This window comes from Tinamus guttatus, unplaced genomic scaffold (genome assembly GCF_059628265.1).
Source record: "Tinamus guttatus ecotype Peru unplaced genomic scaffold, ASM5962826v1 Tinamus_guttatus_pri_ptg000377l, whole genome shotgun sequence".
NCBI classification, from domain to species: domain Eukaryota; kingdom Metazoa; phylum Chordata; class Aves; order Tinamiformes; family Tinamidae; genus Tinamus; species Tinamus guttatus.
In genome coordinates this window covers 193,368-215,292 of record NW_028288911.1, presented here as the reverse complement: position 1 = coordinate 215,292, position 21,925 = coordinate 193,368, and the positions used below count along the sequence as shown (strand labels likewise).

The window sequence follows — 21,925 nt, the reverse complement described above, 5'->3', positions numbered from 1 at the left end:
GGCAAGAAGTGACTTTGACTATCTTAATTTGAAGGAGGGGAGGTCTTTTGCCTTAAAGACACAAACATTTGCAGACTTGAGGTATCAAAGGCTTTTCCTCCCTTCTAAAAATCGGGTTCTTTTGAGGTGTTCTAAGATGGATGAACAGAATCAGTAGTCATGTGTTTTGTTTATGTGTGTTCTTTTTTTTTTTTTTTTTTTTTTAAGTTGCTAGGCAAAACTTAGTAGTATCTTAATTCTTATTCAGTATTTAAATGAATAAATCCATTCTTTCATTTAATCATGAGACAAAGCAGTTAATTTTACATGTCAACACTTAATGTTAGTAGTGCTTTCCTCCAAAACTGTCTCTGAAATACAATTTCATTTAAAATCTAGTTCTTAATGACTAACTGGTAGTAGGTTGGAATGCAAGAAAGATGCTCAACACTTCCAAGTCTTCAAAAAATCAGAATATTGCTTATTGCCTACACAAGGCTTGGTATAACTGTAAAGGCTTGTGGTGTTTTTGAGGAGAGATGCAGGTAGTGTGTTCTCATTTTGCAAGATAAACCATTTTTTTAATTTTCTGCCTCCTCATTCCCTTTTCACCCCCCAGTAATTCAGTAGGTGCCAGTATTTTTAATAAATATAAAAGGCTTTGCATTACCATTACTGATGGTTTATTGGCACACTTTGTGTGTTTGCATGAGACGTATCTGCTCTAGCTTTTCAATCAATTTTTGTGGCTGTTGGCTGGCTTCATTAAATTGGATGGATTTGTTGATAGCAGATAAGTGTCATAATATCCTGCAGGGCCTAGATACTGCTCTGAACTTTGTCAAATAAATTGTATTTTTTTTTAAGAGAGGACGAAATAAAGAACATGTAATACTCTGAATTCCTAGCTAGTCTGTCATTCCTCATACCCCCATGAAGTATGAGCTGACCAGCAGATGGCAGTTGAAAGAAGCCTGTGAAAGATTTTAAGGTATTGCTTTTAACGTTTGTATCTTCCACAGAGGGAATTTTTACTTCTTTCTGTAACATTCAGCGTCAATCAGACTTGCATGCTGGTTATAGCTACAACTTCGCCCCTTACCAAAGCCTAACAATGGCCTAAAGTTTGGCTGTTTCTGTGCATATTAATATTTTTGTCAATACTGGTTTGAGGCAGACTTGTTAATAGCTGTATTTGTAAATGGGTACTAGCATAATGGAGAAGACATACCAGTCTTAAAAGGTAAGGTAATTGGTTCAAGGAGGCAGGCATCATTAGACACGTAGAACTTACAACTAAAAAATGTCAGCTTCGTTATCAGCACCGGAGTCTAGTTGCCTTATACAGCTAAAAGTTTCCTAAAAGTAGAAGTAACTCTTTGAAATCCTAAGAACAGGAAGGAAGAAGGACATTCATGATATTTTAAAGACACTACTGCCCTAAAAGGAAATAAATAAGTAAATGGCTAATCTTGCAGTTTGTGAAACAAAATCAGTGTGCTTCTAGCACATCGGCTTCCTTCGGAGGTAATTCTGTCTACAAAACAACACTTAGGAACAATTTAATACCCAGTGTCACTTGAAATTCTCTGTGACTTACCAGCAAGTTGTTTTCTATATTTGTCCTTGTATGCCTTACAGATTGCTCTTTTCTAATTATACCACCAGTAACCAGTCAGGAGTATGTTTTTGTGGAACATTGCAAATAATTGGACTTGTTTCTTATAAACCTCTGCTAAAACCTCTAATAATTGAAACAACCTACATTGCCCACCAGCCGGTATTGTTATGATGCTTCCACTTTCACATGGGGAAAAAGTACTTCTAGGCTTGAATCTTGTTTTTTGGCAGCACATTCTGTGTAGAAAATTAAGGTTTTTTATGTAATTATTCTCACCTTGTGTATTACTTAGGTTTCAGAGTGCAGAGATTCTGTTTGCTGAATGTTTACATAATGTAGGTTTTCATTCCACATCCCAAACCAAAGTTTCATGAGTATCTGTAGGCAATTTTATAATGTTTAAAAATGTTCTCAGAGTTATAATTAACTTTCCAGGCAAATTCAGAAATGCATAATATCCTTATCTGAAACGTCTAACTACTGCTAATAATAAAAATGAAACTTGTCCCAGGCCGTCTTTTTGCTATTACAGTACTGTGTACACTTGTGGCACCGCATACTTAAAGAATTTATCTAGTCTAGCAGTTTGGGCCAAAATATCATTCTTCAGTTCAGGAATTCTTATACTGAAATAAAGGAAATGTTAACTGTAACTCAATTGACTCTGTCAGTTTTTCTGTCTCCGTGTGGGTGCACAAGAGATTCTTTTGAATACAGTCTGATCCGATGTTTGTGTGCTGCCTAATGACCTCTGCGTAAGCTGTCCTTAGACCCAAAAAAGGGAGAAAGCCCTCCAGGAGCGAGCTGTGTTGTTAATAGGATGAAGGTGCAGCTGGTGTTTCCCCGTAGGAAAGGGTTGGAGTTGGCTGCCCGGAATGCCGGCCCTTTCCACAGGGAGCCCTTCCTCTGCCCAGGCCGCTCCTGGATTGTTGCGGCTCTGCAGGAATCGCTGACTCCAGAGCACTGCAGGAAGCCTGAGCCTGTAGTCGTGTCCTTACTTTTAAGAGTAGGGTTCTATACTTGCTACCAGCCTTTAGAAGTCATGGAAACGCGCTTCTAAAATGCTTTTAAAAAGCCTGTCCGTAGAGGATAGGGAGTGACTTGAGGGATGATGCTGCTTGAGCCAGCTGAGTATCTGGAAACAGCTCAGAGAGGATGGCAGGTTACGTCTTGTTTGTGAGCCCCTTCCCTCCTGGATCCTGCTGTAGCAATGACTTGCTTACCCATCAAAAGAGCAGAAGCAAATAATATTTTTCTGCCCTGCTCTGTGTTCATTTTTGTATGCCCCCAGTTTTAAAATAAGTATACATAGTAAGTTTTGTTTCTGTTTGGTGCAGTACAGCAGGGACTATAAATCAAGAGATGCTTGGGTAGAAGGGAAGTGGGAGGGTTAACTTCAGCTCTAGAGAAGAAGAAGAAAAAAAAAAGCTCCCTTTAATTGCTTCTATAACAGGATAAGCACATGGCAGAATGACAACATTGTCTTGAATATGTTTAAGGTCAAAGTTTGTACTCTCGGTGGTTAAGGGCTGTTAAACAAGCACATTGATACAAGTAATACAATAAAGCGTGCAGAGGAAGAATGTACATGTTTTAATGAAGAATGCACTTCGGTAGCTAGAAGGTGCAACTGGTGGAGTCGGTAGCTGTGGGAGCCCTTTCTAGTGTGTGCAGCATAGATGGGAGGCATAGGAAAAATGTTAGCAACTTTTTTCACTTGAAACTTCCAAATTCGTTCTGAACTTTCCTACCCTGGAGAGGGAGAGCTTGTCTGAATTGGAAGTGGCAGAGGAGAATTCATAGCGAGTCCAGTAAGCACAGAGTACTTGAATCCTTTACACATTTACTAGCACACACAAGGGCAATATTTGAAACTTGCCTTTGCTTCCCAAGGCATCTGCTTTTGCCTTACAAACATTGATAGTCCAGTCCTTTAAAAGCCAAGACGTAGTTTTTGGAGGGCGGAAAGAGGGGGAAGGGAAAGAAAACAGCCCTTGACCAGGGAGTCAGCAAAGGTGATTTTATAAATCAGCATTTAAAAATGAGTAGAATTTGGATTTCCTGAATTTGGAACAAAGAGCATGTTTGATGGCCAGGTGAACAGCTGATTGAGGGCCAGCTATGCAAAGCAGAGCAGCTGGATCTTGTGTTCTTACGGTTGAAACATTTACTACTTTAATTGTTGAGCTGCAATTTGGATTTAAGGAATTTATTTATTTCTTTATTTTCCCTCAGTGGTTGGTGAATGGATGAAGCAAATGTCCACAACTTTTGTTATATATAATTTAATCCTCACCCACTTCTTTGAAACACAAGATCATTTGACTTTTTAATTTCCAGCCTATGCTTTCTTGTATCATGTATCAGTATGATTGGATGCCAGCTGGGAGTCTGTCAGTACTTGTCATTCTTTTTATACGTGAAATTTCAACCATCCAGGTGTTAACCTGTGTTACCATTTGCTGAGTTCATTCACATGATTCTAGAAATATGCAAAGCTCAGTTTACCTGCCAGCTTGTATCTAACTTTCCAAAAAATAAAGCAAGAGGGGGTGAGGGGGAGAAGGGAAGGGGAGGGGAAGAAAAAAGCCAGAGGGAATGAAGAATTGACTTGCGTTTCTGCTAAGCCGTGTGGCTGAAACTGGAATCAGGTACTTGGTTGTAAAGAACATTTCAGCTGTTCGTGTAGAGTTGATCTCAGCATTCAGATGACTTAATCAATGGCATACGAGATGTTTCAGTATGCTAGTGCTTATCCTTTCACTTCTGAGCACCATTATGCTGTTAATTGAAAATCACAGCATTGCAGCGGGGGGAAAGTAGTCCTGTAATGAGGAAAAAAAATGAATAAGTGCTTTTTGTACACGATGTTTTTGTCAAATCATCTTCCTACCCCAGAAAATCTTCCCAGAGAGCTTCAATCAAAAGACAAAATTGAGGACATATAAAATCACAAAATACACATAGCCAGGTCGGTTCACTTCCTTTTAATGTTCTAGTAGCTTAAATCTTATTTCAAATGCAAAGAGATGCCCATATTTCTTACTCCTTCCTTGGCCTGCTCAGCAGCCTTCATTAAAAAAGACCTCTTACATACTTAGCCCCTGTATGACAAGGAAACTACACACACAGTCTGCGCATCTGTATGCACATTGCATAGCCCTTTTGCACAGAACTACTAGGGCGAGGAAGCAGTAATTCAGGAAGCAGTAGGAAAACCATGTCCTAATATTTAGAGATTAAACAATTATCCAATATTGTTATGGAGCAAAATTCAGTGTGTGTTTGCTTGTAGTCCAGCTTAGTGCATCAAATATTGCAACATCCGAAGCATCGTTATTTAGTAATTAATTAATACTGATCATTGCTTTTATAAGCATTCTTCTGTAGCCTTTCTCAAAGTAGGTCTGTGTTTGTTTGAAAGATCCCATTAAATACTTCTTCGGGTTATTGTGAGCAGGCAATTTAGCAACGTGAAAGGCTTAATTCAGATGACGAACTTAATCTGCTTGCTTCTGTCCTAAGCTTTTGTGCCTAGTACCCCCCAAAAGTTGCAGTCCTGTGAGGTGTATGAGCAAAATGCTGTGAGATCACTAAATCTAATTTTTTAAAATTGATGATACATTGCCACGGCTTTGTATATTCCCACTGCTAAAACATAGAGGGGGATGTAATACTAAATCCAGAGGAATACAGAAATGCCTCAAAATTTGATGTCCATTTATTTCACTTTTCCAATAACAAGGCTGTAGCGAATTTGTAAAAATACAGTCACAATTCCTTATATGCTCTCTTCAGGTCATTTTTGTTGCTTGTATAACTAGTGTTTAATAACTCATATACCTGGTATGTTGTCAATTTGCAAGCAACTGCATCCCGAACTTCATTAATCCCTGAATTAAGTTCTAACACAACCAAAATCCTGTTGGGCATGTTGGGGCAAAATCTAGTTAGGGCATTTTTTTTCCCTTCTCTTGTGTATATACACAGTTAAAAGTAAATTTAAAAAAAAAAAAGAGGAAAAAAAAGATTTGAGGCTGAAAAAGCAACTTTGCTGACTGTCTAGTGCATGCAGTATGAAATCTTTCAAAGGCAATTACTGTATAAAAAAAAAAAGTTTCCTAAATCAAGGAAGTAGGAAGGAAAACCTGCTTATTTTACCAATTAAAAAGTTTTATAGTACTTTTGGTGATATTTCAGCAGAATAACTTCAGCAGAAGAAGGATATCTTCTGGGTTTTCATTTTATTTTCTAGCCTTGCTGATTGTTGCTGATAACTGCAGGTGACTGTGGAGTTGGGGTATGATAGTTTTGCACAGACAGTCAGTGCTGTCAGTCTGAAGGGAACAACTTTGCCTTTTCCTTCCCTCTGTATTTGCATTCTTAAAAATAGCACATCCCTTGTGGGGAAATAAGGAATTATTCCAAATGTAAAATAGCTTTAAATATCTAACTAGCAGTGGCTACAAATTGCTAAATAACAGGTTTTGCTGCTAGCCTAAGTGTTGGTTACTGTGAACCTTGGCCTGAATGTCAGGAGAGTTAATTGCGTGGTTTACCTTGCAGAGAAGATTATGTTACAAAAATAAGGACAAGACCGGCCCTGGCATGATCGCAAGGGAGAGTTTTAATTTGTAGTTCAACATCAATTAAAAAAGTACGCGGAGGTGGAGACTAGGAAAGATCTGTACATTTTTTTATGGCTTGGTGTGCTTTCCTGCTCGCGTAGATGTTTACGTGTCTAACGTATCACATATGTTCACAGGCCACAAAACGGTTGCATTTCATTTTAGAGGTGGTTGTGTTTTGTTTACATGTGAACTGCTTCCCAGCTCCTGTACCGTATATCCGCTCTAGTTACGGATTTTTTTATTTTGATCAAAGATGGCTTTATCGTGCAGCCGGGTGGTTTCCTGCGTGAGTCCTGGCCCTCGTCGTGCTGCGGCAGGTCCCTGAGGGCCCACGCACGGTTCCCCTGACCCTCGTGGTCACAGGAGATGCTGTCACGTTGCGAGTCCTCCCTGAGAACTATTAGACGAAGCTGTTCTCTCTCACCCCCTTTTCCACAGGCCTAGGGTGGGCAGATGCTTGTTTTACCGCCCTGGTGTTTTCTTCTGCTTTCCCTGGAGAATTTAAGGAGTTTGGAGGTTGAATCCTAGCTTGCAGCGCTGAAGGAGATGACCTGAAGGGCAGTCAGGGAGGACGGGGCCCTTTGCACAAGGAGATGGCAGCTACGGAGATGTCCCTGTCTGGGCGAAAACAAGATTAGCCCCAAACTCTGAGGTATCCTCGAAAAATCTTTCTTAAGATGAAATCTTTCTGAGTTAAAGAGGAGCTCTGCTGGCCTCTCGCTTTACTAGCCCCCAAAACAAGCCAGTCTGAAGGCACCCGTAGCTGTTGACGGGGCTGCGGGTTCTGCGCCGGTCTCACGTGCCACGGCGCTCAGAGGCACTCGCTAAACCTGTGATTCGGGTCACGAGGAAGCAGCGATTCGCTGCGTGGCGGCAGCCTGCGCGAGGCAGGAAAAGCCCAGCGCAGGCCTTGCTGCGAGCGCGCGGAGGCCGAGGGCTTGGGCAGTCGGTGAGCAGCCCTGCCGCTGCTCCCACCGGCGCAAAGCCGCGGCAGGCCGCGCGCCGGGGCTGGGAGGTGCGGGAGGCTCCCGGCGGCGGCCAGGGACCGGCCTTGGTCTCGCTGAAAGGGGCTGCGGGCCCGGCCGCTGTGCAGCTGGTTCGCTGCGGCGTGCGGTGGTGCTGGTGGGGCAGTCTGGCTCTTGCCTCTGCTCTCTTCTGCTTAATTTCTCTGCCTGCAAAGATAGAGAGCTGGGGGAAGAAGGGTGGTGTTTCTTAAGGGCCACGCTGTAGGTAGTGCAGCCTTTGCTGCAGCACAGAGGAGACGTGTTGCAGGGTTGTTCTTTCCTATAGGTTTTATGGATACTTTCTGCTGGGCGGGGAGGAAGCAACCTTACTGTGAAATTAGTACAGACCATGGTCATCCTGTTTATAATGTTAGGCTTAAGTTTTTCTTTAGAAAAAGGCAAACAGATCTAAGAGCTTCTACCCCCCCCAAAAAAGGGAAAAAAAAAACAAAACAACATGTTCACTTGGGCTAATTATAACAGGAATATAATGAAGCACTAAAAAGTTAGAGCCCTGAGCTGCCCATGCTAATTAGTGTTGCTGTGGGGATAGCTCAAACAGGAATAAGCCTGTATGTGAGTTTCCTTAAGCTGTAAGGGAAAGGGGTTTGGGTTCTGTTTGGTTTTGTTTTTGCCAGACGCTGATACTACCTTCCTTCCTCTGCCCCTGCGCAGCTCCCCGCAACCCGCTCGGGTTGCTTTTGCCGTTTACTATTTCACGGCTCCTTCCAGCTGACAGGGATTTCCTGATGTCTGAAGGAAGCCATCGCTTTGTAGGCAGTTTCTTTTAACCCCCTGAATGCTAATGCTGCAAAAGCAGACAGACAAAATTATTAGATCACTTCAATTATAGCAATACCCCTAGGTGAAGTGTAGACACGGATCACTTTGCTAGGGCACATTTGCACAGAGGAAATGCACCGAATCCTTTGGAAGTCATCTGACAAACGCTGCTAAGATCGAATTTACAGAGCAGTGGAAACATTGTCAAAGCAAATACTAAATGGCAGAAAGCAAGCTAACTGGCAGCAACAGAGGTGTTACCGGTTGGTAACGGTGTCTCTAATGGGCTTTTATAAAGGCTAATTAACAGTAGGCCCAATGTGCTTTTGTATTTTTATCTCCGATTTCAAAATAAATTATCTCAAAATAAATTTGCAGATGACGTGGAGATTGGTTGGTGGGGCAAGGGCGTGCAGCCACCTCTACTACTTAGTGGGTTGTTTTTAATAAACTTTTATTGGAGATTACGTAAGATATTTATATACATATAATGTTACATATATATGTGTAGAGTATATAAAATATTTATGTATCTGAGAACAGAATGGAATTTATTTGTATGGATAGGTGGTCTGTATCCTGACAAACAGCTTTTGGAAAAATGCTTTCTAGACAGTTTCAATGTTGTATTGAGAACACTTACGGAGTTCCCTAAATAAGTGAGCAGTGGTAGTGAAGAAGATGAGCATGTTTGTTTTTACTTTTGGGTATTTTATCTATGCAACTTGTAATAGAATGCACCTCCATTTCCCATGCCCAGTTTTTTAACAGCCTTTTTAAAAATACAAGAAAGCTTTCGAGAAAACCTACCAAAAATTCTCTTAAGGCAGGAGCAGATTCCGTAGTGAGAATGTTAGACCTCGTTCTGGCTTGCCAACAAGGATTGAAATAGGCTTGATTGCAGCATGCTTCCTCAGGAAGAAAATATCTGGTTCCGAAGGACTCTATATAATATAGCTGAAATACATGGAGAAAGCATCATCAGCTGTGGGTTGCAGTTAAACAGCTCAAAAAGGACATAAGGGACAATTGTTGATGGTGTGTTTGAATAAGCATTGCAACAAGGTTCAAGAGAAGGGACAGATTTCCTTTGCAATTGCAAACTGTGATGCTCCCGAGAATGTGCTTTAGCCAAAAATAATTCATTGGGTTCAGTCTGGGGGCAGCAGTATGGAATTTGATCTTCTGATATAGCAAAAGATAAGATTTATGGCCAAATTGCCTGCCCTGAAGTTCTGTTGAGCTGAAAACTTCCCTCTATTTTCTCTATGTTTTTATTTTTAGAAAAAGTAATTATGAATATTCTAAATCCTATATGTTTTTAATACATCTATATTATATTACACTCATTCATTTTTTGTGATGTTTGTAATTCATTATTAGCTGCAGCTTTCCTTAACCGTCATTCAGAGAACCACTTTTTACCTTTTCCCTCTCTTCTATGTATCTCCTCTTCCCACTTTCTTGGACAGTACTTGGTCAGAGGCTTTCATATGCAACTTGAAATTTTACCAAGTTTCTTTCTTAAATGAACTGGCTAGGCATTTCTGGCTGGCTGTGACAGAACTGAGCATAACTAAAATTCCACCCTACAAAGATTCGACATTTTGTTTTGGCTATTGTTGAGTTGCTGTAAACAACTGTTATATAGTCCTTTTGATTAGACTTTACAAGTGCATGCTTTCAGTTTTAATCGAAGTTATTTTAAAGGTGAGAAAATAATGCCAAAAAAAAAAAGGAGTGTGTAAATCTGTTATTCTAAATTGCCGTCTTTTTATTTCCTTCAGTTGATATTTTGTACAAATTCACTATACATGGCTGCTTTCTCTAATCATATGTGTTTAATCTTCAGATCTCCGATGGTCAAGGGGATGAGCGATCCGAGTCTCCCTATGAAAGCGCTGATGAAACTCAGACAGAAGTGTCTATATCTTCCAAAAAATCTGAGCGAGGAGCAGGAACAAAAAAAGAATATGTGTGTCAGGTGAGAGATGTTAGCTGGAGCAGTGAGCTGTGCTTTTGCTAGAAAAGTGCTTTTTTAATATATATATAAAAATGACAGCATTAGGCCAGCAGCAATTTTACAGTGTGTAAAGAGATGGAAGAGATGCATCTTAGTGATGAGACTGCTGTACCAGTAAACCACAACTCTTCATGCCATATTTTTTTTCCTCAACCTCAAATGAGTCATTTAGCCTTTCTGCTTTAGTTTCCAGGTCTGTAAAATGAGCATAATCTGCGCCTCAGAATTAAGTGCATGGCTGTTGCTAGGGAACCAGTTAAACGCTAGCGGGGAGCTGCTTCCTTATCTGCTAATGAGGAGGAGGGAGCACAATGCGGTGGGTTTACGCTTCCGAGCGAGGCCCTGAGCGCAGCGCAGATTGCAGCAATACTGCATTGGTAACAATAGTCATACTGCATGCTAACTGAAAGCAAAAAACTTTCCCAAACACTATTGCAGGAGAATTCTTGGATTATGAAATTATAGTGTGGTCCTTCTGTGCAGATGAAATTTGTTTGCAGTGGACTAGAGGAGCAGTTATATTTTCATTGCTTCTTGCATATAGTGATAATGAGGTTATAGCTATATGTTGGCTAATGACTTAAATTTTGCCAGCATTACTGTTCAGCTCATTTTTAGTTATGCATGTGTCTTTGCTAACAGCTGAGACATGGAGCATCTTTATGCTACCTTTCGCTTACCAAGGAAAATAAGCATGCTTTTTTAACCCTACTCAGATACATCACTGAGGGAAGAATTCTTAAAGCCTTTCTTTCTGTTTTTCTATCAAATCATATTTACTCATGAACCATCATTCCTTGATTGATATTTCTAGACATTTAATGGTTTTATTACCTGTTTTGATTAGAAACAAGGGCACATTATGATGCTTGCAAAATTATCATTCTTTCATTCGTTAAATGATGGTACAACAGCAGTAAAGAGATATTGGGGAGAAATACATGAAAAGGAATAAGAAAATAAGTCTTTTTTCACATATGAATTTTTCTTTAACATTCAATGCCTTTGTGTTGTAAAAGCTTTGTGAAAAAACAGGTGATCTCCTACTGTGTGAAGGACTTTGCTATCGAGCTTTTCATGTAAGCTGCCTTGGGCTCTCTGGAAGACCATCAGGAAAATTCATTTGTAGTGAGTGTACATCAGGCAAGTTTGTCCCTTTCTATTAATAATAATAATAAAAATGTGTAGCTTTCTCATATTTTATTTGAGGAAATCATCCTGAACAGAGCATACATCTCTGAGAAAAAAAAAAAAAAGTATCCTTTGGTGACTGAGAGGGTGAAAGTTCATTGCCATTATTTGTGCCATGTCTTAGACGTCTCACCGTGTTTCTAGTGCAAAGTGTCTTGCAACTTGAGTGTTTTACTCTGATCTCCATTACCTTCAAAACTGCAGAATAGTTACAGATCTAAAGTCTGTCTGAAAGACCTCAGAAATCCTAAAAACAAGCAGAAGTAACAAATGCAATTTTCTCAGTCCTTTCTAGTCTTTTGTGTGTCTCTGTAAATCCTGCTTTTCCAATTAAAAAACTACCTTATTGCTCTTAATTTTGTTTGCTTTTAAGTGTATGACAACTGGTTGTAAGTTCTGAATCTCAGAACATTACATGCAAGGTTTTTGCTCAGAAGCTGAGTTAAGTGTACATGTGATCAGCCTGCTTGGAGACAGACTATTTCAGGATAAGTCCCAAGCAGTCCAGAGATGCTTAGGGAATGTGTGTCCTGGCTTATGAACCTACGTCACATTGAACAATATCACAGACAACGCATAATCTTGTTTTATTGCTTTAAAAAAAATTTTAGTTTTGATGCACTGAGGCTTGTAAATAAGAACGTAAAAGCAGAAAAGGGAGGCTTTGAGTGTTCTGCACAGTTTAACTGCAGTGATTTTGCACCATAGTTTTAGTTTATCCGTATCTGAACAGACTGTTGTCTAAAGGTCTTATAACCAAAGTATTAAAGTAAATAGATGGCTATACCAAATAATAGTGTGATTTGTATTCATTAAACAACAACAAAACAGAAACCCAACAAAAAAAAGAAAAAAAGTGTATTTTAAATACACCGGGTTGGATGAAAAAAGTGTTTACAGCATTTTTATTACTTTTACCCCTTAGGTGTGCATACCTGCTTTGTGTGTAAAGAGCCAAAAGCGGATGTGAAACGCTGCGTCGTGTCCCACTGTGGAAAATTCTACCATGAAGCTTGTGTGAAAAAATTTCACTTGACTGTGTTTGAGAACAGGGGCTTTCGATGTCCGCTCCACAGCTGCCTAAGTTGTCATGTTAGTAACCCTTCACATCCAAGAGTTTCAAAAGGTAGTTTCATTTTTACATTTTTGTGACTATTTATGGTTTGCTAAGGTAAAGAATCTGTTCATTTAGTGACTTGTAATGGTAGTTTTTCAGGCACATGCATATTGCTGATTGGCTTCCTCCTTTTTTGAATAAAATTGCATAATTTTTGGACAGCATAAGTATTTATCTTGTTTGTGCTCTTTATCAAATTATGTTAAGTAGTGTTCAGTTATGTTAACCATGTTTCCTTGATTTCATTCTCTGGGAAGAATTAATATATGATGATTAGTGAGCGGGAGGACAATCAGAGCGAGGGCAAGAAGTGAATATACATGTATTGTAGTAAAGCTCCTTGAATTTAAAGCCATCTGATGCCGTGCTTATTTTTAGCTTTGGAACATCTGTAGACAAAATCGCGTGACTGAGGAATCGTTTATCCTGCTGTGCATAGTTAAAGCCTTCACATTTAAACATTATTGTGCTTTAAGCTCAGTATAAGGTAATTTGTGAGAAACACGTGTTAATTCTGTATTCTTGCTGAAGGAAATATGCAAAATCGAGAAAAAGAATAGCGGGTGGAGTTTTGTGTGAACGGGGGCTCTCAGCAGTGCCCTCGTTGGATGCAGTGGTGGCTTGGGTCAGTTCAAGCACTAACATGGCCGGGTTGTGCCTTGCCAGGCAAGATGATGCGCTGCGTTCGCTGCCCGGTCGCCTACCACGCCGGCGACGTCTGCATCGCCGCGGGCTGCGCCGTCATCGCCTCCAACAGCATCGTCTGCACCAACCACTTCACTGCCACCAAGGGCAAGACCCACCACGCGCACGTCAACGTGAGCTGGTGCTTTGTGTGCTCCAAAGGTAAAGCGGGGTAGGGCGCTTGTGTGTGTTGTGTGCAGCATCTAAACCTCCTCTTCTCTTCTTCAGTTTAATTTCCACCTTACTAATCTGTTTAATGAAAATTACTAGAAATGTGAGATATTACATTAGATTTCCTTAGATATTGAAATAACTTCAGGTCAACTTGTGCCCTAAATTTTTGAGTACTTGTTGCTTGTAGATATAATTTCTTAAATAATATTTACAATTGGACATTGTGCAGAAGTCTGATTTAATTCTTTGTAGAGAAATACCTGAAAAGTACTTCTGGGTTCTTTCGCCAATGTAGTGAATGCTTTTTGTGTTTCTTTATTGATAATGCACAATATTAAATCATAAATATTTCAAGAGATGTTTTTAGTTTAGCAGCACACTGCATGTCGAACTAGTTGTTGCTGAAGCTGCTTCTAATTAATGATGTTTTATTTTATACTATATTTTTTTTACTCACAGAATGCACAGTGCTGTTTAACACTAGAGGAGACAGTTTACCTGATTTGCTAACGAATTAACATGCAGCACAGCAGCTCGTTAGGCTGCAGCCAGCTTCCCACTTGGTAATTCATGAAACAAACTAATGATCTCATTTCCTGCTCCCCAAAAAAGAGCTGTAATAGAGAAATTTGATGAGAGTTTTTTTTTGTTGTGAAAATTTAGCATTCAGTCAAGTATTAATATTTATTAATCCATGTTAAATATATTGTAGTTATTAAAACAAAACTAAGTATAATTTGTGGTGCACTATTCTGGCTTTTTATTGTTAGCTACCTTGTTAATTTGTGTAAATTACTAATCCCAGTCTGCCAGGCATTCAAATTAGTAAAGCTCTCCTGGCTTTTGAATACAACTGAATAATATGCATTTGTTATAGGCCAACATGTTTTTAACCGTGTTTTTTTCCAATTGAACCTACAACATATGTGTCATGCTGCTTCACACCTGGTTGGAATGCGAAACTTTTGTGTGGGTTTTTTTTTTTTTTTTGTCTTTATGGTTTTTCATGTTTCTTCCCCTGCAGGAGGTAGCTTGCTGTGCTGTGAGTCGTGTCCTGCAGCGTTTCACCCAGACTGCCTAAACATTGAAATGCCGGATGGGAGCTGGTACTGCAACGACTGCAGGGCAGGGAAGAAACTCCATTTCCAGGACATTATTTGGGTTAAGCTGGGAAATTACAGGTCTGATGAACAGTTTTATTTTGCTTACTGTACAGTAACATTGACGTGCTTTAATTAATGGTCACACCACCGGCTGTTTGTGTAGGTCAGCCTGGCTGCACACACATTGCTCATTTCTCCTCCAAGCAAGGGACCCACCTCCCTTGTAGCTTTTTGTCTTTTCAGTGCACCTCAGAAACAGCTTCATAAATACTCTCTGGCAAGGCGCTCCCCATATGGGGCTCCTTGTAGCCTTCTGACTTAGGCTTCTAGTGCAATGAGCCTTCAACCCGTTTCATTTCAGAAATCTTTTCAAATAATTAAGCTTGTACAACTTGTAATTGGGTAAATTGCTACCTTCCTCTCTGAGAGAGAAGTCACTGCGGCTGTGGGTGTTTCAGACCTCATTAAGATGTGAGCACGATAGAGGCGGGTGGGGTTTACAGCTATTGCTGTCTTTTGATCTTTGAGGAGTGCACTAATTGCAGGCCTTGTTAAAGGTGTTGATTAGGTTAAGCAGATGCAAGGAGTGCAAGTGTGTGCTTATCTTGCAGGCTGCAGAACTCCTACAGTTCTGGGTAAAGGGCTTTCTAGCCCAATCTGGTCTCAGTGGCTATTGAGTGGGAGAAGGAAAGGACTTTAAACCTATTTTTTTTTTGAGCATCTTAGGCTTGTTTTGATCCAAGCAATGTGCTTTTTTTTTTTTTCATCTTACAGTAGAAGTAATAGTAAATTGCTGCGGTTTAAGGTGATTTTGTTAAGCCAACATTTGCAGAAGGAGCTTGGCTAAACTGTTGTGCTTTGTTTGTTTGTACTTCTGTGCTAGATGGTGGCCTGCAGAAGTGTGCCATCCGAAAAACGTCCCCCCAAATATCCAGAAAATGAAGCATGAAATCGGAGAATTTCCTGTGTTTTTCTTTGGTTCTAAGGATTACTATTGGACACACCAAGCGCGTGTGTTCCCGTATATGGAGGGAGACCGAGGAAGTAGATACCAAGGAATTAAAGGAATTGGGAAAGTCTTCAAAAATGGTACATAAAGTAAACAAGAATAATTTTGTGATACACATGCATATCTTCATGCATAGCTTTGGAGCTCTTTTTATACAGGTTTATTTTATTCAATAGAAAAATGTTTTTAATGTCCAGGGTAACAGTTACTAATATAAACTTGGACTGAAAGTGTTCTTTTGGTGACTTGTAAAAGACTGTTACCTAACTGAAGTTCTTTCTGCTGATTTATGGCTTTCTGGAAGGCAAAATCAATGAGAGTAACTGAAGACAGAAAGAGTAGAGTTGATACATCTGTGAATGAGCATTAACGCTCCAGAAGTATTGTTTGCAATAAACGAATAAATAAAATGGTTTAACTAGGAAATAGAAGATACTTGATTTGTCTCTCTAGCATGTCTGTTGATATCTTTTTAGCTTTGCAAGAAGCTGAAGCACGATTCCGAGAAATAAAGCTTCAGCGAGAAGCCAAAGAAACTCAAGAGAGTGAGCGTAAACCTCCCCCATACAAGCACATTAAGGTAAGGTTTGAGAAGATTACGTTAGATACTGAAAAGGTCTAAGCTAGCACTGAGGAGGTGAGGTTGTGATGATGTGTGTGTTGGTCATTATTTGGCTAGGGTCACGAGACCATGAAATTTCATTTCCATTTGAGCATCTAGTGTTGCAAAATCAGATTAGTAACCACTGTGTAATAACTTTAAAAAATAAATAAATTCAGATTTTTGAAGTGATATTTGAACTATTTTGATTTATTATCCAGGTGAATAAACCTTGTGGTAAAGTTCAGATATACACTGCTGACATTTCTGAGATTCCCAAGTGCAACTGCAAACCCACAGACGAAAACCCTTGTGGCTTTGATTCCGAGTGCCTCAATCGGATGCTGATGTATGAATGTCACCCACAAGTTTGTCCAGCAGGAGAACGGTGCCAAAACCAGTGCTTTACAAAACGTCAATACCCTGAGACCCAGATCATCAAAACTGATGGCAAAGGGTGGGGTCTGGTTGCTAAGAGGGACATAAAAAAGGTAGGAATTGCTCTTGCTTGGCAAAGAATTCCAAACTTGTGCTGCTCTCTGTGGGCTTGGTACATACTTTACTAGTGATACCTTGTGTCCTTCAGGGAGAGTTTGTGAACGAGTACGTTGGTGAGCTAATTGATGAAGAGGAGTGTATGGCAAGGATCAAATACGCACATGAAAATGACATTACTCACTTCTATATGCTCACTATTGATAAGGTAAAGCATTTTAATTTTTATTTTGCCAGTTAATTGTAACATGATCTTCTTTTCCACCTTTTGATTGCCTTGGGAGGGCCCTCAACTATGTGTGTTTGCCATAGTTTCATATATTCCCAGTGTTGTATCTTTTCTGCCTGCTCGTGCTCCATTCTATATAGGTATAAATGCATAGGTATGTACAGATGTTGCATTAGTTCTCTTTCATGTAAGAAAGCATGCATGAAGGTCTATGGAATATGCTTTGCTTCTTGAAATATGGTACAGCAGAAGTATTTATCTGCCTAGCCTTAAGAGAAAGTATGAATTTTTGTGAAGTAGCAAGGATGCAATTTATGTACAGGTGAAACAATTACTGTTAGCAATCCTTTTACTACAAATTAAATTTAAATCTCATTTGAGGGTAGTAAGAAATAGTGTTGTGAGACTGTATCCTACTTTGGGCATTAAATCTGCTTGGCTACCTGTCGCTTTGCTTATAGCAAAGCTAGGCTTAAGCTTTTGTAGAAACCCTCTTACATCTGCGCTAGTAGCCAGCTAGACCCCACAGATGAGTTCTGGCCAACGCAGCAAGTTAATCTAGGTCCTGTGATTCTCTATGCAGCTCTGAGCATTTTGCTTCTGAGAAAGAAGAAAATAGGAAATGAGGAGCAGGGGGATATTGATTACATGCATGTCTTTTTTGTATTGCCTCAGCCTCCAAATAGATACATAGGAGCAAAAAATATCCCCAAGCAAATTGGAACTGTCAGTTCTGCTTGTTTTTTGCAATCTCAACCACCTTTCGTGTGCCCAGTGCTGTGCATCTCTGCAGCTAGTGCTGTCACTTGTCCTGTAGCCAGGAGTTACGTTTATCGCCTACCATCTTGTCTGCTAGACTGACACACAGTGTTAGTGTGTTAAATACATGAACTGAACCGGAGTTTGACTCTGCCTGTAGTTAATGAATGACTGCTGTGGTTTCTCAAAAATGCCCGTGCCGTTATTTGCTTGAGCTGTGCAGGCAGTTAGTGTGTGTAAAGGTCCTTCTCAGGCAACTTACTGGGTATTTGCCAAAGCAGTCACCAAGCTGAAACGTGCGTGTAGTCATGACAGACGTGCACGTACACTATAAACTTAGGAGGAGGATTTAAAATACCTTTTTCTTCTGTATAAGATACTTCTGAAACAGCATTAGGTTGTGAAAAGCAGAATAATTTGTAACTATACAATTTACTATTAATTCTTCTTCTACTGTTCAGCCTTTCAAATGAACCATCAAGCTCTTGTTCTGGCTCAAAGAAAGAATGGTGCTGTATTTTTCACAAATAAGCAAAAACTCTCTCGAACAGCCCTGCAAAGAATCTTAGTTTCAAATCTTCAGGCTATTTCAAGACTTCCTGGGGTTTTCTCTGGTATGTTTGAAATAGACAGAAATTAAAACGCAATTGTGTGCAGGGATGAGATTTTTTTTTCTTATTTTTTAGTTTACCAAGAGCTTGTTTTTGTTTAAACTAGGCTGGTTTGGGGAAGGAAAGCTGTTGAGAAACTGCAAGTAATCACGCAGTGACTTGGTAAATACCATAGAGCACAGTATTTGTAAATGCAGAGCAGTCTTTTGAGTACAGAGTATAAGGTAAATGGACCGAGCTCCAGTTTTGAGGCCTTTTGGAGGGAAGAGGTGTCTAACATCTCCACCACGGTGCTCACAAGGACGTTCATCCTGCCGCGTGGCTGAGATGGGAAAATGTGAGCTACATCACAAGTATTGCCTTGGGAGTGTCCCACTGCAGGCCCCATGGGACACTACAGTTTTCAATACAACATGTAACGTTCAGTTTGCTCTTCTGCCTCTGGGCAGCATCACCACGTCTGGTTTGAATGTAACTACTGAAATAATTTATGAAAAACTATTTTTGTGGGGGCAGAAATATTCATTCTGTTGCTGGTTTCATCTCCAGGACCGTATTATTGATGCTGGCCCCAAAGGAAACTATTCTCGTTTTATGAATCACAGCTGCCAACCAAATTGTGAGACTCTAAAATGGACAGTGAATGGAGACACTCGTGTCGGCCTGTTTGCCGTGTGTGATATTCCTGCAGGTATATAATCTTACCCACTAAATGAAACAACCATTTGGGTGGTTATATGAAATGGGTCCAAGAGTAATGATTTAACGGATTCAGTAAATTATTTCCGTAGAGTTCTGCACACAGAGGATGCTTTGTCATCTTCCTTTTACTGTAGTGTTTTCTAATAGTGAGTTTCTTAATAACGAGTCCTGAGACAGCTCTTTATTGTTGGCTTATACGGGAATCCCAAGAGCCTTAGTTATATCTGTGTATTCCTGTTGTGCTGTCTGTCAAAAGAATAAAATAGAGATTTTGCTTTAGAGGTTTCAAACAGTTTTTCTGCAACTTTTTTTTTTTTTTCTTCAAGTGAAGATAACTTGAGTGGGTGAAGGAAGATATTTCAGAATAATTGTATTCTGGTCTGTGTGTGTGCGTATGCATGTGCACCAGACACATGCATGGTTCTGTTGAAGTCAGATCAATTTATGTGCACATGCATCAGACATCTTATTAGTCATTGCCTGTGCTTCTGAGCTGTAAAAGGGGGAACTCTGTGAGCAGCAAATATAGACTCAGCCAGAAGACAGATGGTGAAACCTTTATTTGGGTGTAATAATCTTGGAAGACTTTCTTACCTTTTCCTTCTCTTTCAATAAAAGAGGGTGTTTTGTCTATCACTTAGGGACAGAGCTGACTTTTAATTACAACCTTGACTGTCTGGGCAATGAAAAAACAGTCTGCAAATGTGGTGCCCCAAACTGCAGTGGATTTCTTGGGGACAGACCAAAGGTAAGCAGTGTATCAGGAGAGTATGACAGTGTCTTGCCAAACCACTAGCTTTGTGTTTCTTTTGGGATATGTGGTGGCAGATCAGTTTTATGTTGTGATAGGGGCAGCTACAGCAAATGCAGCAACCTCCTCCTTTGATGTCAGAGATGCTTTTTTCCATCTTCTCCTATGGCAAATTAATGACCTTAGGTCCCAAATTAGAAATATTGCTAGCTAATGGCACTAGCTTTTGGAATCAAGAGCATAAAGAAGAGGCTGCAAAGGGAATAACCTTTCCTTTGATCCCACTCCTCTCTGAGGCGGGGGGGGGCGGGGAGGGCTCTGGCAGGCACAGAACTGAATGTTTATTGAGTAAATCCTACCCTGCAGAGCCAAACTGTAACCAGTGAGGCTCTTCTGACATTGCCATCTGTGTGTCCTCCTTCTGGGTGTTAAAATGCTCACTAGATTTGTTAAAGATCTTGCATCTGGAATTGAACTGAAGAACAAAAAAATGAGTTTTGAAATCTAAATGTAAAGAAAAAAGGTGCCAAATGCTATCAAGAAATGGCCTCTATGATTCATGTCAGCTTTATTTAAAAACTAATCCAACAGAAGTTGATGGTTCTTCCTGAAAAGCTGGCATAAGTGGCATGGGAGACTACAGGGACATTCCCAAGAGATAACGGTCCCACTCGTGGCTGTAGAAAGGCAGCATCTCAAGATGTCCTTCACACTGCTCAGTGTTGGATGCTGCAGAAGGTGGATTTACAATCTCCAGGATAGCTGTTTTTCCTAACAGACAGGAGGCTTAAGTGGGATTTCACACAAGCTTGTGATCAATTTATGCAGAAAGCCATGAAAAAACAAAATGTTACAGCTCAGTTTTACAGGACTGTTTGTACTGGTAGAAAGAATGGGCTAATTTTAAAGAAAGTAGGTAGTAATTACTGGGGTGAGGAGGTGGGGGAAGATGGTTGAGATGTTGAAGAAGCTCCCAGAATTAATTTTGTGCGATTCAGAGAAGGAAAGTTGAAGTGCAAGCAGCAAAATATTGGATGGAAATAGGGATATGGCTTGACATGTTTTTTTCTGGCTTTAAGGGCACAGTTTCTGGAATGCAATATACAAATGGGAGAGAAAAAAACAGATATTTAAGTGATTGTTAGTGCAAGAACACAATGGGGAAAAATTAACCATGAGCGAATTAGGCTGGAGACCTTTCTTCAGCCCTAAGAAACTGGAAGAACTTTCCAATAGGGAGGAATTGTAGGGACAAGAGCAGCAGGTTCAAGAGGATTTTTTTAAAGGGTAAATTTATTTTTCATCCATATGGATAGGCAGGATAAGGCCTTGGGCAGATCTGTACCAAATCTATTTTTTTTGCCTGTATGTGCTGTCTGCCAGACATGCCAGCAGTTTTGCTAGTTTGTGTAGGATTTTTCTGTTTCCAAACGGGCATTTACAGATATGCAACTTACTCTTTTAGAATTCTTCCACTAATGCCTCAGAAGAAAAAGGCAAAAAGACCAAAAAGAGAACAAGGAGACGTAGAATGAAAAATGAGGGGAAGAAAGAATCTGAAGATGATTGTTTCCGTTGTGGCGACGGGGGCCAACTGGTGCTGTGTGACAGGAAATCTTGTACTAAAGCTTATCATCTCTCCTGCCTTGGCTTGGTGAAACGTCCTTTCGGTGAGTAGGTTTGCGTAAATAAAGACCTTGCAGGTACCTCATTTATTGCACTGGAAACTTCTTGAGAGCTGCTTTTTGAAAACATTTTTTCCTGATGGCAAGAGCTTTGTTCCTGCTCAGTGTAGGAGCTGTTCTTGAGCATGGAGACAAAAACAGGGCCTGTGTCCTGCCCCTCTGGCAAGAGGAGCTTTTGCTTGTAGGAAGGCGTGTAGCTTCATGCAGTGTAGGAGCACTGTAGCTCTGCCCAGGAAAGTTGGTTGTATCTGCCCAGAAATGCATGACAGCAGCCGAGTTCAAGATCCTCTTCTAGAGGAACAGCAGTGACATCTGCACTAAGGCAGGGAGGGCAGTGCAGAATCAGGCTGTAGTCGCTGATGCTACAGGAGCTGCCTGGTTTCGCAGCCAGCTCCTCACGTCAGGTGGGATGTGAGGAAGTGAAGCAGACAAAGCCAGTTATCCCAGAGACTAGTAAAATAACAATGAAGAAAATACGTTGGGACAGAAATGAGCATTGGTAGGTAAAGCCCATGAACTCCCCTTGAGCAAAACTGGAAAGAGGTGAGTGGGGCTCTCACCTCTGCAGGCCTCTGCATAGCCGAGGATTCTCCTAGCCCCCAGCTTCTGTAAAATGCTATGCAGGAAAGTCTGAGTAATTTCTACTGGCTTCATGTCGCTATGAAGCAACTCAGAGTCAAGTCAGCTATTTACTCCTGTCAGTTGTGCTTTACATGTAGGGTGCAGAATTTTAACCTTTGCAATGAGCCACAGTAGTTGCTGTCTCATCTTTC

The 21,925-nt window shown here is 40.4% G+C and overlaps 1 protein-coding gene and 1 non-coding gene across 2 annotated transcripts in view; both read left to right on the top strand.

Moving 5' to 3' along the window:
• The window catches only part of NSD2 (nuclear receptor binding SET domain protein 2), a 73,632-nt gene that overhangs the window by 51,007 nt on the left and 700 nt on the right, over positions 1-21,925 (top strand). The window contains exons 11-22 of the mRNA XM_088530530.1: positions 9,871-10,002; positions 11,061-11,184; positions 12,158-12,358; positions 13,016-13,195; positions 14,232-14,388; positions 15,194-15,399; positions 15,796-15,899; positions 16,142-16,411; positions 16,507-16,623; positions 18,564-18,705; positions 19,358-19,464; positions 20,933-21,137. Coding sequence (XP_088386656.1) covers positions 9,871-10,002; positions 11,061-11,184; positions 12,158-12,358; positions 13,016-13,195; positions 14,232-14,388; positions 15,194-15,399; positions 15,796-15,899; positions 16,142-16,411; positions 16,507-16,623; positions 18,564-18,705; positions 19,358-19,464; positions 20,933-21,137 — 1,945 coding nt within the window. The remainder of the gene's footprint in view (positions 1-9,870; positions 10,003-11,060; positions 11,185-12,157; positions 12,359-13,015; positions 13,196-14,231; positions 14,389-15,193; positions 15,400-15,795; positions 15,900-16,141; positions 16,412-16,506; positions 16,624-18,563; positions 18,706-19,357; positions 19,465-20,932; positions 21,138-21,925) is intronic.
• On the top strand, positions 18,305-18,428 carry LOC148593560 (small Cajal body-specific RNA 23). The gene has a single exon (XR_015913696.1).